Here is a 17,501-nt window from a genome sequence, read left to right as displayed (position 1 = left end):
CATTGGTTCCCACGTCTGCGAAATATCTTTTTGTTCTTGTTAGTAAGGATTGCATGTGAGATTCCCATGCTCATTGAAATAATTTACAATATCCAAGTTACATATTCTGAAAAACTAGGAATATCCAAGTTACATATTCTGGAAACTAGAAAGGTGGAAGACTGAGGAGAACCCAGGTAAGCCAGAGTCTCCTCAAGTCTTAACCTTTTGGGATCTTGACATTACTAAAATTTGTGGACAATACTTATATTTGCTCTACTTGTTCCTTGCTTCTGACTGTAGTTTCTGATCACTAATACTTGTCTTCATGAATGAAAAATGAACTTGATTGTAAGAATTGATCTTCAGGTTTTTCCCTTTAAAGAGTGATTGAGTTTGGTATCTGTTTCATTGGCAAAGTGAAGCTGAATGCAGGAGAAGTTGCGCAAGCACTACTTTAGTAAACACTGCCTACTGCTCTGTCTTTGTGGCAGCGCTGCTTCCAAACTGACTCCCTGGGTTCCCTGTTCTTGTTCTGGTGACTTTTCAGTAACTGTCTCTCTGGGGAACGTTGGCCCTTTGACTCCATTCCACTAATCTCGGTACATCTTCTCTATTTTACAGACATTTTTAATACAAACATTAAAACTCATAATTGACCTTCCAAAAATCTGAGTAGTAGTCATCTGTAATCAAATTCTGCTTTTCTTTGAAAGTAAATAATCCTACTCCCACCTTTTTCGAGGATTAGGTGGGCAGCTCATGTGATAACCACCAGTCATGTGATAACTTTCTACTGGTCATGTGATAACCACCAGTAGAAAGTGACTCTGTTATCACATGAGCTGCCCACCTGACCCTGGAAAAGGTGGAAGTAGGATTATTTACTTCCAAAGAAAAGCAGAATTTGATTACAGATGACTACTACTCAGATTTTTGGGAGGTCAGTCCTCTGCCTGATACAAGAAGCAAGTCAATGACTGGAAAACTGAAGGCACACTTTTCAAACTGTGGCATTCTGCACACTATGTTCATGACAACGGACCCCTTAGAATTAATGGATTGGGTGTGCAAAAGGGAATTTGACCATCACACCTCCTCCTCAGCAACCCACAGGGTAATGGTAAGGTGGAATCAGCTGTGAAAACCACTAAGCGACTGTTACACAAGGCTGTTACTTCTGGCTCAGCCCCCTTGGTAGTATTTTTGACACACAGCAATACCCCATCAAAGGGGTGCCAAAACAGTCCAGTGCGGAACCTGATGGGATGAAGGACCAAAACCAGTGTGGTGAGACCTGTTGCAGCCAGAAGGATCAGGACATGGCTGAAAGGAGATGGCCAACAATCGGAGAAAGCAGGCACTGGAGAACAACAGGTCAGCCAAGGACCTACAAGCCCTGGAGACAGGCTGTCCTGTGAGGATATAGCCATTACAGACATCAGGAGTAAACTAAAGGAATCGTGAGGAGTGCAGTGACATCCAGGTCATATGAAGTGACTACAAAGAAGGACAAGTGATCCAAAGAACAGGAGGCGCATACATGTCACCAGACAACACCCAGAGTGAACCATCGGGGGCCAACACCACAGGGAAGGAGGAGACTCTACAGAGAAAAAGTTTGCTAAACTTGGAGATAGGTAACAGGGAGACAGAGATAAGTCGCTCCTGGCATAGTTGCCTGGGGAGGAGACTATGGAACCACCTAAGTCTGTAGTAAAGAGGAGACTCCAACTTGGCTATGTACTAACAACCCCTGGCTGAAGAAACACAGGGTGGGGTTCTGGGCATCAATTATGTGTTTTAATGTTGGTTTGTAAAATTTTTGTCAAGGTGCGGAGTCATGTATTTATTCCCAGCTAGTAAACACACTCTGGAGTCCCTTTAAGACAGCTATCAATGCTCAAGTGCGAGCCATATATTTTTTGCATGACATCCTTCTGTAATGAGGCAAGAATAACAGCTCTCTGTTCTCAAAATGTGATCCCATCCTGCACATTCAGCTCACCTTTAATTTGAAAATATGGTTCTACTCCTACCAGGACTTGGTTTTTGTCTTTTGGCCATGCTGCTAGAACTACTATCTTGACTGTTTTTTCTGTAGTCTCTTTGATTTCCATCAGTTATGCTGTTAAAACTGAGAGATTGAATCTATTATCATGCTATACTGTGTCTTGATCTCCTTTCCCCAGCTTGCTGATGCTGGGTATATATGCCCTGCTCAAGATATGAGCTAACGCCAGTAATCATCCAGAATAATACCTGATCTCTGTGTGATAGCACTGGAGGTGCATCAACACACTCTGCAATCTTTTTGGAGCACTAAGAAGGGGCCTTGCCATGATTGTCTCTGGAGGTTTGTGGCCTGATTGCATTATTGCTGGGTGGCCATAGATGTACTGAGGGAATTGGTCCACTCCAGATACCACAGCCAAAAGCTCTTTTTCCTGTTTGGGCATACTCTTATTCAGTCTCTGAAAGGGGTCTGCTGGCATTAGAAGCCAGCTGCTCCTGCAAAAGAGCTACACCCAGTTCTTTCTCTGAGGTATCATACTGGCGTGTCAGTGGCTCTCCTGGCAAATAGTACTTCAGGACACGGGCTTCCATTTTCATTTGTTTCGGTGTGACAAATGCTTGCTGTTGGGCACCTGCCCAGTCCCACTCAACATCCTGCCTTGTGAGCTGACATATGGGTTCTGCTGCTGCAGCCAGGTGTGGACAGATTTGTCATTCCTATGAAGTGCTAAACCCCCTTTCACATTCACTGGAACTGGCCTGTCTCTGACTGCCTTGATTTTGTTGGGATCTCTTTTCAGTCCCTCTCCTGTGAGCCGATGTCCAATGTATTTCACCTCATGCTGCTTGAGTCACATTTTCTCTGGGTTATGTTTTACGTTCTTGTCACTGAATTGCTGTAGAAAAGATTGTTGTTTTCTGTCATTCAGCTTCTGTATCATTCACCTTCACCTAAAGTGAGAATATGATCTGGCAATCCTTCCGCACTTCAGTCAGTGTTCTCTGGAACACCTCTGGTGCTGGGCTTATGCCCACTGGTATGCACAACCATCTGTGGCAAACAAATGGTGTTGCAAAGCTTGCTGGACTCTTTATCTGGGCTTATGTGCAGAAACCAGTTCCTCATCTCACAGACTGTAAAGATTCTGACTTTAGAAAGTTCTGGCAAGATGTCATCAGTTATGGGCAGTGGATAGTGGCATCTATGCAGATGTGTAATTTGGCTTCTTTACACTGCTATGCTGCTTACCCAGGCTATACTAGTCTCTACAGGTGCTATGAAACCCCTGCTCTGCATACTTTCGAGCTCCTTGCATAATGGTTTATGTTAGGGTTGCTAGGTTTCCAGTTTTCAACTGGAAAGTCCGGTCAAAAAGGAAACCTGGCTGTGTCAGATCAGCATTGCTGACTGGACACTAAAAGTCCAGGTACCTGAAGTAACTGGTGTCCGTTTTTAAAATCATTCCCATATGCTTTTAAAATTGCCTCCATTGTCCATGGGTGCTCTGTCTTCTAAAGGAAAATATCAATGTGCTGCCATGGCCAGAAATTGTGGTGTCTTCAGTGTAACTGTGAGATATAGTAATTGATATAGAAATTGTGATGCATTGTAGTGGACACTGAAAACAAAAAAAAAAATTGCATCTAAGAATCTATCAATAGTGAAGGAAAATATAGCACAGTTCATCTGTGTTTTGAACAGCATTCTTCATACAAACAGTATCCACCAAAGCCATTAGATTTGGATATGATTCTGGTGATAAATAAGAACAGAGTCAGAGAGGAACTAATCCCTTTGAAAGAACAAACTGTCACTATTTGAAAAGTCTCTCACTTTCTAACTGAGGGATCAAAATTTATACAGAGAGTAGCCATTTTTGCTTTGCATAGTGTGGGTTTTGTATGACTCACACACAACAGCAGTACCTATTGCTGAGGACTGAGACAGAGAGAATTCAGAAGCAGATGCTGGCTGCGAGCTGGAGAATTCTCATAGCATCCTTGAAACAAAAAGCTTATTTGATGGGGCAGAACAAGGTGTGCCATGTCTGTGTATTTACTGCCCTTCCCCTCTACAGGACAATATGTGAAGTGAGCAGCTGTGGCACTAGCTCTAAAAGCAGCTGCAGATGCCGAAGTCTATCCCAACTGAAGAGGAGGGGCTATAATAGGCCAAGCAGGAAGGAGAAGGTTTCCAAATGGGAGAGTGTAAGGATTGCATGCAGAACTGAGAGTTGCATTCCTAATTTAGAATGCAGACAGCTCAGCAGATGGCCTAGCAGATGAGTTGTTAGGTATCCAAATATTGTGTGAGAACATGAGACTGTTAAGTGAAATAGGGAGGCTGTGTACAAAAGATTTACAACCCTGCTTGACTGAATGATATGAGGGGTGATCTGATGCCATGTTGCCCCACCCTGGCTGGCAGCAGCACCCAATGTGCCTCTGGTCACAAGAGGGTAGTTCAGTTTTCGTGTCTTCCCTGGGTTAGCCTACCAAAAACGGTGTCCTTTAGCACCAGTAAGGGAACTGGACCGTGATCACCAAACTTATTTCATATAGTCCAGTATTAGCCTCTTCCTGTCATACTTATTCTAGCTTGCCTTTGAATCAACTACCTATTCATCATTTGAACCCACTTAATGTCCTATTCATCTCCAGAGCCAATGGTCCCCAACGCGGTGACCACGGGCACCATGGGGCCCGCCAGGGAATCTATGTGCGCCTGCGTACTGGCCGGCGGACAAGCATCCGCCGAAATGCCACCGAAAGGTGGCATCATCAAGAGGCGTCACCACCAAAATGCCACCGAAAAGCATCGTCACCAATAGGCGTCGCCGCCGAAATGCCAATTTTTGGCGGCAACGCCTTTTGATGTTGCCACTTCTTGGCGGCATTTCGGCAGTTCCTTGTCCACCAGCCACAGTCCTCGGTGGCTTGTCGTCTGGCACTTGCCACCCGAAAAAGGTTGGGGACCACTGTCCTGAGCCATGAACTCCCCCAGACAGAGGAGTTTCTCTAAAACATATGTGAGTGACACTGCTAATCGTCTATTTGTTGTACTGCTGTTGGGTGCTTAACAATGAGCGTGGTGCATTCTGGTGCTTCCTGAGGAAATATTTGTCAGAGAATTTGGTGTAATGTTAACTGTCATCCTAAATCAACTAAACTCCAAAAAATAGTTGATATATTGATGCTGCCCAAACTGTCTTTCAAGCGACAGGGCTATGAGTAGAAGTGAAATGGTCTGTTCTAGGGACATGGTGACTGAAACCTCGTCTGATATGAGTGCTTTAATGAGAGGAAGCAGAAGGGTGCTTAAAAATACATTACTATGATTTATTATTTTATTATAAATAAGATGAACCCTCAGGACCTTTATATATTAAAGCAATTAAATAATGAAATGCATCATAAAATTAAAATGGGTTTTTCCGCCGTAACATACCTGTGAGGTGGAATCGTTAGAATGCAACAATCTGACTGTGTTTTTTTTCCACAGCTTGAAGCACTGGTGGCCACCTGGAAAATTACATGGTTCAACAAGTCCAGCAATCAGGCTAGTCACTTCTAAGGAACCTAAAACTGTAGTTGCCATACACAGCCAAATAGAATTGTCAACAGTGGGAAACACCTTCGGTCTAATGATCTTGTTTGGCATTGTTCTTACTTTGTGATAATATCAGTCTCTTTCAGTGGGCCTGGTCCTGCAGTCTTCACTCAGTCAAAATTCCCATTGAACTGAATGTGAGTTTTGCCTCCATGGGTATGTCTGCACTGCAATATAAGCCCGGGGTTTTTAGAACTCACATTAGCAGACCCCGGGTTTGTTTATTTAGGGTTTGAGAATCTACACTCATTTGTAACCACAATTTAGGAATTATTGAAATCTGAGTCCTGGCATAGGACTCCAACGTCTACAGTGCGCTACCCGGGTCCACTTCCAGCCACCCATATCCCAGATTTCCTAGCGCTCTCCCAAAATGTGGCTATTCTAACCCTTTGTTTGTGGTGCAGTGTGAGAAAACTTGACTGTCCACCAAACTTGACAAAGGAAGTTGGCCCGTGGGATTGTGAGATACTTTTAGTGGATCCCTAGGGTCTGCCTACACTGCATTAAAACATCCACAGATGGCCTGCATCAGCTGACTCAGGCTTGCGGGGCTATAAAATTCATGCTTGGACTGGAGACAGGGCTCTGGCTCATCTACGCTGCAATTTTATAGCCCCACAGCCCAAACCCTGCAAGCCTGAGTCAGCTGATATAGGCCAGCCGTGAGTGTTTTCGTGCAGTGAAGACATACCCCCAGAGCACAAGTCCTGTGGGGCTGTGTCTACACTGCAAAGCAATAGGGTTTGAGTGCTGGGGTCCTAGCTTGACTCAGGCTCAGACTCTCCACCCCTGTGGGGCCCTGGGTCCAAGTCCAAGCCCAAGTTCAAACCCTGGACTTACATTTCAGTGTAGACATACCCCATGAGAACAGCAGGAACAGGCCCAACATGTTTCAGTTAAAATGCATTTGAGACCTCTTCAGAGCTGGCTTCATAATGCAGAACATATATGCAGGCCGTCCCTAAGGTATGTGGGACACGGGGCGGAAGTGACTGATTTGTCTCTTCTGGGAGCGACCACACCGGCCCACTGGGCCACCCAAAGTATGGGGCCTGGAGCAGTCGCCCCGATTCGCCCTACCAGAGGGACGGCTTTGCATATGCATGTCTCACTACAGGCAATCTGATAATTCTCTCCACCAAATATGAGACAATTGAAGGATTCCTGCCTGTGACCTCTTACTCATGTGAATAGTCTTTAGTGATATAGGCAGTCTCCTCCACATGAAGCAGCTAAACACAAAGCATCACTTAGCATTAGTCTCAAGTCAGTCAGAGGATCCAGTTCTTTGTAAGGTGATTTTAGAGAAATCCACCTAGAGCTGAGTAAATTACACTTTTTTTGTTTGTTTGTTTTGGTTTGTTGGGCACTTTCAAGAAGTTGAAAAAAAAATCATTTGGGGTCAGACTGAAAATGAACATTTTTGAAATTTTCAGCAAATTCAAAAATTGATTTGTTTCGGGTTGAATGAAATGTTTTGTTTTGATACATTGAAACCTTTTGTTTCAACAACTGGAAATGTTGCATTTCAATGTTGACCATTTTTTAAATGTTTTTGACATTTTTAAAATTAAGGACACTGAAATGGAAAGTCATTTCAAACTGAAAAATGGAAACATTCTGATTATTTTTCTGAATTGTTTGTTTCAAAAACAAACAATTTGGTGAAATTGACATGAATTTGCAAAATGTTTCAGTGTTGCCGAACTTGCATTTTTTTTATGAAAAAAATTTCAGCCAACAAAAATGTCTCCCAGTGCTATATCCAAAGGCTTCATCTTGCTCCCATTGAATTCAATTGTAAAATGCATTTTTTCTATTGACATCAATGGGAGCAGGACCAGGACCAGTGATTGTGGGCATGGGGAGGAGATTCCCTGTCTTTGGGGGAGGACAGGGGACAAGGGGAGTGTTTTGGGTTTGGTTTTGTTTTTACAAGTATTCCTCTGACATTTTAAAAAACCATTCCATTTGAAGTTGCCATCTAGCCTATAATTAATGAAGTGTGTTACTTTTTTGTCTCCAGATTAAAAATGCTGAGCCATGCATTGTACTTCTCTGCTTTGGAGAACATGCTATGGAGCACTCTTAATTAGTCAGCAAATACCAGAGCCGCACTTCAGGGAGTCAGTGAAAGAGAAAGGGGGAAATGTTCACTAATGATCCACTTATTCAACAAGAATGTTGACTTGCTGAACTTCTAGCAAAGAACTGGTAATGACATTCTTCTAGTGCTTAGCATCTAATTTGTTTTCAAGACCACAAGTGTGATAAGACTGCAGTATCTATTAGCTATGTGGAACAAAGAGGTGAGATATCGGATAGCTACATATCTAACTGGGCCTTCACAAGACATTTATGGCTCTATCCCACCACTCTTTGGAAATTACTGTGGCAAGGCACCTCCATCGTCTTGCCAGGCTATGGGGTGGGGTGAGGAGGGCTGGGATAAATCAGTCCCACTCTGGAGAGTTTTTATTTCTCAATTGGGTTTTATTTTTCGATATTTACAAGGTGGGCCTCAGGGTAGGCCCAAGGAGTACTCTTCAACCAAACCAAAAAACAGATTCATAATGCACAAAAAGGGAATATCTTTCCCTGGCCCCTCTCTGGAGTACTGCCTTAGTATGCAGGCCCCAGGGTGCCAGTCCTTCCTCAAGCAGGCAATTACCTTGGTTGCTTCCCCTATAGGGAAGGGAGCAGCCTTCCACCCTGGAGAAGCCTTTTCTCCCTGCTGCCACTAGCCCTGCTGCAGCTTGCCTCTCCTGCTTTCCTCTCACCAGAGATAGTATCAGAGGGATAGCCGTGTTAGTCTGGATCTGGATTTGGATCTGGAGGACTCTTTTTGCTGCTCTCACCAGAGTGAGGTTTTTATTGTTACAGGCAGCCCTTAATTGGACTCAGGTGTCCCTAGCTGGCTTGAGGTTACCTCTTTTCAGCTCACAGGGGGAAAGGGCCTTTACCATTCTAGGGCTGACATACCTGCCTTCTACCACTCTCTTACATTTCTGATTCCTCCTGAACTTACTCTAATGGTTCTGGCTGCACTTCTCCCTACACCTTCTAATCTATGCTCATCCCATCCATGCCCCACGAAGTCGCGAGATCTCCTCATCAGCGTCTTCCTAGTGATGGCCAAAGTGGCCATTTATAATACTAGGGAGAGGATGTTGACTGAGGGGATTCCCTGTGACTGTGGGGCTATTGCTGTTCCTCTTTCTGTTCATGTATCCGGGCAGAGTTCCTCTAGGCCGTATCTGTTGACTCCCTTGACATCTTTGAGGAGCAGTGGGCACTGTCCGGTTCTCTGCTCAGTGTCCCCTTCAGATTCCCTACTCTTGACCTTTGACCCTCACACCTGTCCCAGTTGTTGTTGTTGTTGTCTCCCATACCTATTTGAGTCTCAGGTTCAGTAGCTCCCCCCCTTAGGCTGGGGGAGGGACCTGTAGCTGTGGGTGGGCTTGTGCCCACCCACTTTCCAGAAACCAATAAGACCACTCTCTTACAGCTGTGAGGTCTGACTTTGTCACACCTCTGTTCAACTGTATGATACACTCAGCTGTCAATAACTTCAGGGCTTGCTCAGCTTTTCAATCAGTTTGTCCTGCTATGTAGTGCAGATTCCATGGTTTAAAGGATCAGTTCAGTGGAACCAAAAGGAGTCTATCATTATATATAAATAGTGGTTTGTCTTATGTAAATTCAAGTAATAATTCCCCCTTACTGAACACAGTTTTGTTGGGAGAAACTCTTGTCCTCACAGCATCTGGCCATAACTAAGTTCTGATCTCACCTGAGGACTGGATGCTTTGGGGCAGATCCTTAGCTAATGTCAGTTATCATAACTCCATCCTACTTCTAGGCCTGTAGTTTTGGCTTCCACCAACCAGCCTCCTTCACCTTGCATGTTGCTTTCAGTTATTTTAGTGGTTAAACCTAAAAATTCACACATCTGCAAACATTAGCCTTTTCTAGGCTGCAGAAAGCATAGGAGCTACCAGCCCCAATCTCCATGGAGAAGACCAAACAACCACAGGCAGACTAAATGGCAAACAAACATAAGTTGGTGTTTTTGCAGTTTCTATCTGTTCAGTTGCATTCCTTTCTACTACATCTCGGAATGCGAATTCCAGAATGAGGCCTTTAGGCCTGAAATAAACCCTGCTGCCATTTCCTGGGCCCCTAGATTCATAGGAGATGTAGAATACTTATGGTTCAGGCCATGTCTACGCTGTAGGCACTACAGAGACGCTTCCTGTGGAAGAGGTTTTTCTGTTGCTGTAATTAATCCACCCTTCCAAGCAATGTGAAAACTGCTTTGTCTTCACTAGGATATCACCGTGAGTTAGTTAACATGAAGTAAAAACACACCCTTTTCTCTAGTGCAGACACACTTACTCCGTGTGAGTAACCCTTATATGAATAGTTCCATTTTCTTCAATGAGACTACTTAAATGAGTAAGTGAGACTCAGTCTGAGTAAGATTCACAGAATTTGCACTCTACAGAAACATGCAACTAAATGATGTTGCAGCAAGGGTAACCTGTTCTCATTAAGACTGACATGTAAATATAATCCGTTGCTCTAGTTTGGAAGAGTTTTCATATGATTTGTAATGTTTCACAAATCATGGTGCTGGCTTAATTAGTAAAAAATAAAGCCTGTCTGTTTGGACCTAATTTTGCAGTCCTTATTCAGAGAAAACTCATGAGAGTAAGGACAAAGGAGTGTAGGATTTGAACTTCTAATAGAACCATTTTCTGCCTCTGAAGCACATGAGTGTGTACATAGCGCACCCCGTCGCATACACACACAGATCTTTGCCCTTTCATAAGCAAAGATTAAGGAAAAATATTAGCTCAAGTTAAGAAAACTAATTAGGTAAATTTACGTTAGCATAACCAGTTTATCCTTTCTCTATTTTTTATTTAATTATCAGGATCTAATGCAAGTTCCTCATACTGATAAATAGGAAGCCTGCCCATCTTGTTATGCTATTGGCAACATATAATGTTATGTCTCTGTTCCCTGGGTTTGGTCAATTTGTATGTCTAAGTTCAAAATGAGACCTCTGTACTTCATTTGTCTACCATGCAAATTGAGATGGTGAGAGGAAAGACTTGACAACACAGGAACAGACGAAATCTTTACTAGTGATCTTTACTGATTCACTTGTGGTTCCATTTCTTGTCAGTTAAAGGTTATGAACAATGCTTGGCACTATTCCTTATCTCCGTGATCAATGCATTGGCGAGCGTGCCTTGTGTAGAGGTTATTCTGCTACATCTCAGGCTTATTCATGCAGTCTTCTTGCCATTTACACAATATTGTCAGGTTGAAACCACAGCGCAGCAGCAAAGGTTTTGAGCTGCTTGTGAATGTGGTTGTTTTGGCAGTTATGTGGCAGAATGTGGCAGAGAGCAGAGGGGTTATACAAGGCCTATGTATTATTTCAGTGCTCCAAACAAAATTTAAGGTGGACTTACGTGATGGATAGGCCTTTTGCTGGCCTGCTGCACGGGCGAGTATTTCACATCTTCACGTTATTCTCATGCTCCAAGAGTACAGTAGGGGTCTGATTCAAATCCCACTGACTTCCCTAGAACTGGATCAGGCTGGATATTACTCCTGATATGTTCCCGCACTGACATTCAATAAAATCACATTGATTTGAAAATTCTTGTTATTGATGTTTAAAGTATTGAATGGACTTGCACCATCCTATTTATCTGATCTTCTAGTTTTTATACTCTGAATTCTTTAGTAAGAGCCAAATAGGTCAGCTATTTAACTTGCTCTGAATTTAATCTCAAAATTAGGAGCCAGAGCTTTTTGTGTTTTGAGCCATGTCTACAGCATGTCACCATTTAAAAACTCCACATCAGCAGCAGAACAGACAGGAATCTCTATTGACTGTTATGTTTTGTTTTTATTGCTGCACTGGATTCTGTTCTTGTCTACACTAGTATGTACAGCGGTGATATACTCCAGTATAAGCCTAACTCCATTAGAGTCACTCCAGTTTACACCTGCATAATGGAGAGCAGAATCTGGCCTTCTGTTACTTGTAGTGTAGGAATATAGAGTGCTCTGGAATTTTTCTCTAGCTGTTTTATAGTGCAAGTTTTCTGTTATAGATGCTGTTGTACGATGATGAGGAACATATGCAACATATTCTGAGCTAAATTTTCAAAGATTTGGTCTCCCTTTTTGCAGATGCAAATCGGGCAGCTAGCCATCCAACTGGTGATATTTTATACACTAGCTTGGCTTTGATTTGTATATAGCTTTCGCTAGGTTTAAAAATGCTTTAGAGAGTCAGTCAAAAGGTAAAGAGAGAAGATGAGATTCAGAGAGCGGACTCAGTGCCTCCTAAGGAGAAGGAAAAAGAATCCCAGATGGGGAGAAACACAAGTCAAAGAGTGGACATAGCCCCACATCAGATCACAGAGAGGCAAAAGTGGGGAGCCCAAGAGCCTGACTCTCCTTTCACTGATGTAACTACTCTGAAAAACAGTGGGCAGGTTATCAGCTAGTGTAAATGGCCTGAGAATCTGCCCTAGTGGAGTTGCATCTGGCTCAAAGTGTGTAAGAGTCTTACCTAGAAAGACTCCCATTGACTTTAATAGGGCTGTAGGTGAGAGGAGAATTGGGCTCCAAGATGACAGGAGGGAAGTAAGCAGATGCAGCAGTAGCTGGAGATCGGAGAAGTAGGATAAAATCATCCCATGGAGTGTTTTGAATACTAGCGGGATAAGTTTGTCCTGGATCTGGTGACTGAGAAGAAGCCAATGAAGTAGACACATTCTTCAACTCCTGCCCCCAGACAGGCTAAAATGCTTCTTGAAATATGTTGTGTTTTAAATATTTCTTTGTTGGAGCAATGCATGGGATAAATTCATAACTATAATAGTGCTGCCTTAGCCTTCAATCCTCTTACAATGCATATGCCTCAATCTTTATAAATAACAAACTCCTGGAATTAAATAGTCTCATATGTGTTTTTTTTCTTTAGAAAAGCGAGACCACACTACTATCAATGAGGCCAGAAGCTCTAAAAGTTGCCAAGTTTAATATTCTCCAAGTAATTTTTTAATGTCTTGTGGGTTGTTTCCAGTAAATTAGGGGAGATCTTGTACAAACACTTCCAAGCATTTCTTGCATTTGTTCCTCTAGTTATAGACTATTGTTGCCTGTCTTTGGCCAGGAAGTTAGATATTAAAGCCACTAACGCTTAATTTAATTTAAAAAAAAAAACCACCAAAAAACTTGTAAGTGGTTTTGCCATTAATTTTACTCTTAAAAAAACATCCTCTGTGATAATGCAACTCTATATGTTTATGGAAATACGCTTATGAGTGTAAATATAATGTAACTGGAGTATGCTTTATGCAAAAGGTCTCTTGTAAGGTATCATTACAAAGCTTATAATCTACTGAGTGTGGTCATCCTGTTTGTATGAATGTATCATTCTTGTATTTGATGCTAGAAATATGAAGTATTACTCTGAAGTCCTATTGTAACTATGCAAAGTGTGGGCCATTAATGGTGGCTTGGAATCTTGATGGCTGTCATTAATTAGGACAATTGGTTGTGAATGGCTCTGTTTACTTGCAAACCTTCGTTGGTAGGTGCAGACCAGCCCTGAAAGAATGGAGAATGAGGTCTTACAGTTACATGTGATCATGTCACCTGGAGCTGGAATCCATATTAAACCTGGTGCTTTTCCATTTAGAAAGAGGGGTGAGGACCCAGAGAGACAAAAGATTCCCGCGTTGTGCCAAAGCTATAAAAGGGAGTGGAACAGAACAAAGGTCACTAGTCATGAGAAATCCCCTAGTTACCACTTGAGCTGAAACTAACAAGAACTGTACCAGGGACAGGATTGGGCCCAGACAAGGAAGGAGTCTAGTCTGTGAAAGAAGTTTATTGGAACATCTCTGAGGGGGAGATTTATCTGTATTCAGTTTCTTAATATACTAAGCTTAGACATGCGTGTTTTGTTTTATTTTACTTGGTAACTTAGTTTGTTCTGTTTGTTATTACTTGAAACCACTTAAATCCTACTTTTTAAACTTAATCATTTTTGTTTATTAGTGAACCCAGAGTAAGTGATTAATACCTGGGGGAGCAAACAGCTGTACATCTCTATCAGAGATGTTATCGAGGGCGGACAATTCATGAGTTTACCCTGTAAAAGCTTTGTACAGAGTAAAATGGATTTATTTGGAGTTTGGATCCCAGCTGGGTGTCTGGGTGCTGGAGACAGGTAACTTGCTGAGCAGTTTTTGGTTAAAGTCTGCAGCTTTGGGGGCATGGACCAGACCTGGGTCTGTGTTGCAGCAAGCTAGCATGTCTGGCTCAACAAGGCAGGGTTCTGGAAATCCCAAGCTGGCAGGGAAAACTGGCTCAGAGGTAATTTCAGCATATCAGGTTACAGCTGCAAGAGGGTTTCTGTGACCGAACCCATTACACCTCCATATTTTGATGTAGATTGAAAGAAGCAAACTGAAAACTCTTTATGTGGTAAAATTCAAAGCAGGAGATCACTATAGTGATTACTGGCAAGAAGCTATGTAAATATGCTTAAAAGCGAAAGCCATAGCAGATCTGGGAATGATGTCTCTGCCAAGCTAGCTCAGATTCCATGGTTGATTATATTACATAAATAAATTATTGGGAAGGTACATTCTGAGCTTGTCTTTTTTCCAGGGGGAGTGGGGAGAGTGATCCATATTTTATCTTTTGAAAGCGGAGCCAAGATGATACAATGAGCATGACATTGCTAGTTCACTGCCAATTACTTTGGTTTGTAGATGGCCCTTCTGAGCGATGCTGGTGAAAATATTCCTGAGATTAACTTTCTGATCAATTTTTAGTTATTAAGGGCCAGATTATTCAAAGGTAGTTTTGTGCCCTAAGATGTAGATAGAAGCCTAGTGGGATTTTCAGAAGTGCCTAAGCATTTTAGATGATTAACTCCAATTAGTGGTAATGGGAGTTAGGCACCTAACCTGCTTGGGTGCTTTTGAACATCCCATTAGGCTCCCCTCCACTCTTTGGGTGTCTAAATGTCTTTGAAAATCGAGCCCTAACTATACACTCAGTAGCCCTCTCACATCTCTAACAAAATATTTTTTGAGGTTCCCTCTGGCCCTCCACCCTTACGGATAAGGCATAAGAATGAGTATCCAAGGAGCTTTACCTAGCTCTGCCACAAAACTTCCCTCAGTTACTCCATCTGAAAAATGGAATTAATAATAGCTATCTCACATGCAAATTTAGGATTAAATAATCATTGCTGTAGTTATGAAGCACTGGGAGATCAGGGGATACAAGCATTAGTTTAAATCTTCATAATAAATGTCTGAATGTTATGGTGTTTTTGGTTTTCAAGTCCCTGTTTTTTCCGCAGAATCTCATAAATGCTACAGTATGACTCCCTATATTGTATTGCATTGGTTTCTTGCATACGTCAGGACTTCTGGCATGCTACTTTTTACCATGAAAGGGGATATTAAGACCTTAAGAGCCATGACATTGTAGGATCAATTGTAAGATGAATCTGTGATCGCCACACAGAGGCAGAAAATTTCTCCATCTTCATGCTCATTTGTGTTCAAGGCCAATCTAAATATGCTATATAAGCTACTGTTTGCCCCCAAACCATTTTCAAATGTAAATTGATTCATATGCAAAATACATATTTGCTGCTGAAGTTTAATCCACTAAGCTTGTGGAAGCCACTGGCTAAGCATCTGGAACTACAGTTTGTTAAAGTGCTAAACCACTTTTGACAGCAGTAGCCTCTTCTGCAGGTGCAGAGAATATTTTCTTCATTTCAGTTTATTGAAGTAGTTCAGTGCAATGATTAGTTCATTCAAAGTTGAGAAACCAAGTGGGAGTTGAAAAAGCAGGAAAGTTTATTTTCTTCTTCCAGTCTATGAATAAAAATGAGTTGAGAAAAAATGAGAGGTGGTGACCAGAAACAATCAGTTCCATTAATTAACTACTGATAATACTTCTTTTGTTTAATAAATCAGTTAGTTTTAAATGCAAAACAGGCATTGATAAACATACTTTTTTCTTATGTGTCAGCACATTTGAGATAGTTTTATTGAATCGATTTTAAAATCCTGGTTTTGTTCATTTTTAATTGAATTCTAGTTTCCATACAAATGCAACTTTACACTAATCATGAGTTAAAAATTAATCAGCTAATAGATAAGAATTGTGTCTTTCACCATTTTCTAACAAAATAAAAATTAACAAATCTGAATAAATATGTTTACTATATAATTGCTTAAATAAATGTGTATAGATATTTCCTCCTGGTTAGTAAAAAGAAGTATGAAATTATACCAACTAACGAGAAACAGCCTTTCTTTAGGAAAATAAAAAGTACAAATGCAAACCAAGATGAAAATCAATAATTTAAATGAAAGTTTCCTGCTTGGTGATTTAAATCATTATTAAAATCAGCGAGTTAAATCATTTTGATTTAAATCACTCCACCCTCTATGATTGTTCTGTTTAAGGCCATGTCTATATGAACCATGCTGCAGCAGTGCAGATGTGCCGATGCAGCTGCACTACTGTAGCATATGTGGTGAAGACACTCTCTGAGTTTATGCTGACTGGAGTGAGCTCTCCCGCTGGCATACAAAAACCACCTCTGCGAGCAGCATAAGCTGTGTTGGCGGGAGAAGCTCTCCCAGCGCCATGCACACAAACACTTATTTCTGTATAACTTATGTCACTTGGGGCGGGGAGGGGGGGTTGGTGTGACATTCTATACCTTGGGGGAGCGTCCTGTAACCCCCATATTCCTCATTTTTATATAATCGTGATTTTACCTTACAAGGCATGCTTTAAATGTATCAAGGGAAATGTTATGATCTGCTGAAAGTTATTTCTCTATCCATATATGTGTATCATATGCAAATGAAGTTATGAGAATTGTGTTGTATGGTTGTCACTAAAATATGCTGGGGGGAATCTTGGGGAATCAGCCAGATATTAGCTCCCCAGAGGCAACAGCAAGGAAAGTAACCAACATCTGGGCAGGGTGTCAAACAACCCACCAACAACCGTTGTCCAGCAAAGGAGCTATAATTCAATGACTGCATGAGGCCACACCAGGGGAATTGCTTAGCCTTGCCTGGAGACTCAGCAATGCCCCCAGACATGCCTGGACTTGTGCTCCCCAAGCACATGAGACTGAGGTTATAAAACAGAACCCAGCGGCCACATGCTGGGCCTTTCTCCTACCCCCACCTATGCTACAAGTAACAAGGACACTGAGAAGATTTAAGACTCCAGCAGAGGAGACTGGCCCAGATTTCAAGGTGAAATCTGTGTACTATGAACTGCAATATCCAGTGGAGTGAGAAAAACTGCTTAATTTAAATGTTACCCAGTCTGCTAGGATTGAGAGTTTAGTCTGTATGCTTATATTTCATTTTATTTTGGTAACTAATTCTGACTCTTTACCTATAATGTAATATCACTTAAAATCTATCTTTTGTAGTCAATAAATTTGTGTAGCTGTTTATCTTTACCAGGGAGTTTGTATGAAGTATGTGGCAAAACTGCTCAGGTTTTGAAGCGGTGTAGATCCACTTTCCATTGATGAAGTGGTGAACCAATTAATAAATTTGCACTGCTCATCTTGAGCAGTGCAAGATGGTATCTTCCTGAGTTACGGTTCTGGGAGCTGGAAGGGATTTGTCTCTGGTGCCTTTCTCTGTGTGATTCATGAGTGGCTCCAGGAGCATTCATGCAATTTAGCTGGGTGTGGGGCTCCACATGTGGTTGCGCTGAGTGATCACAGCACCTGGAGGGGTTTGCTGCTTGTCACTAGCAAGGCATTATGAGAGCCAGCCCGGGCTGG

General features: G+C 42.0%; 1 protein-coding gene across 10 annotated transcripts in view; it reads left to right on the top strand.

Annotated features, from left to right (window-relative positions):
* Positions 1–17,501, top strand: part of GAB3 (GRB2 associated binding protein 3) — a 113,039-nt gene that overhangs the window by 28,152 nt on the left and 67,386 nt on the right. For 2 of the 10 annotated variants that reach the window (XM_032788217.2, XM_032788222.2), the window contains exons 2-3: positions 5,498–5,554; positions 12,624–12,692. The exons of 4 other annotated variants lie outside the window; for them this stretch is intronic. In XM_032788217.2, coding sequence (XP_032644108.1) covers positions 5,498–5,554; positions 12,624–12,692 — 126 coding nt within the window. The remainder of the gene's footprint in view (positions 1–5,497; positions 5,555–12,623; positions 12,693–17,501) is intronic. 4 more of the 10 variants (XM_032788218.2, XM_075068825.1, XM_032788220.2 and 1 more) reach the window with 2 other exon arrangements.

This window comes from Chelonoidis abingdonii, chromosome 8, assembly GCF_003597395.2.
Source record: "Chelonoidis abingdonii isolate Lonesome George chromosome 8, CheloAbing_2.0, whole genome shotgun sequence".
In the NCBI taxonomy this organism is placed as follows: domain Eukaryota; kingdom Metazoa; phylum Chordata; order Testudines; family Testudinidae; genus Chelonoidis; species Chelonoidis abingdonii.
This window is presented reverse-complemented; position numbering and strand designations above follow the sequence as displayed.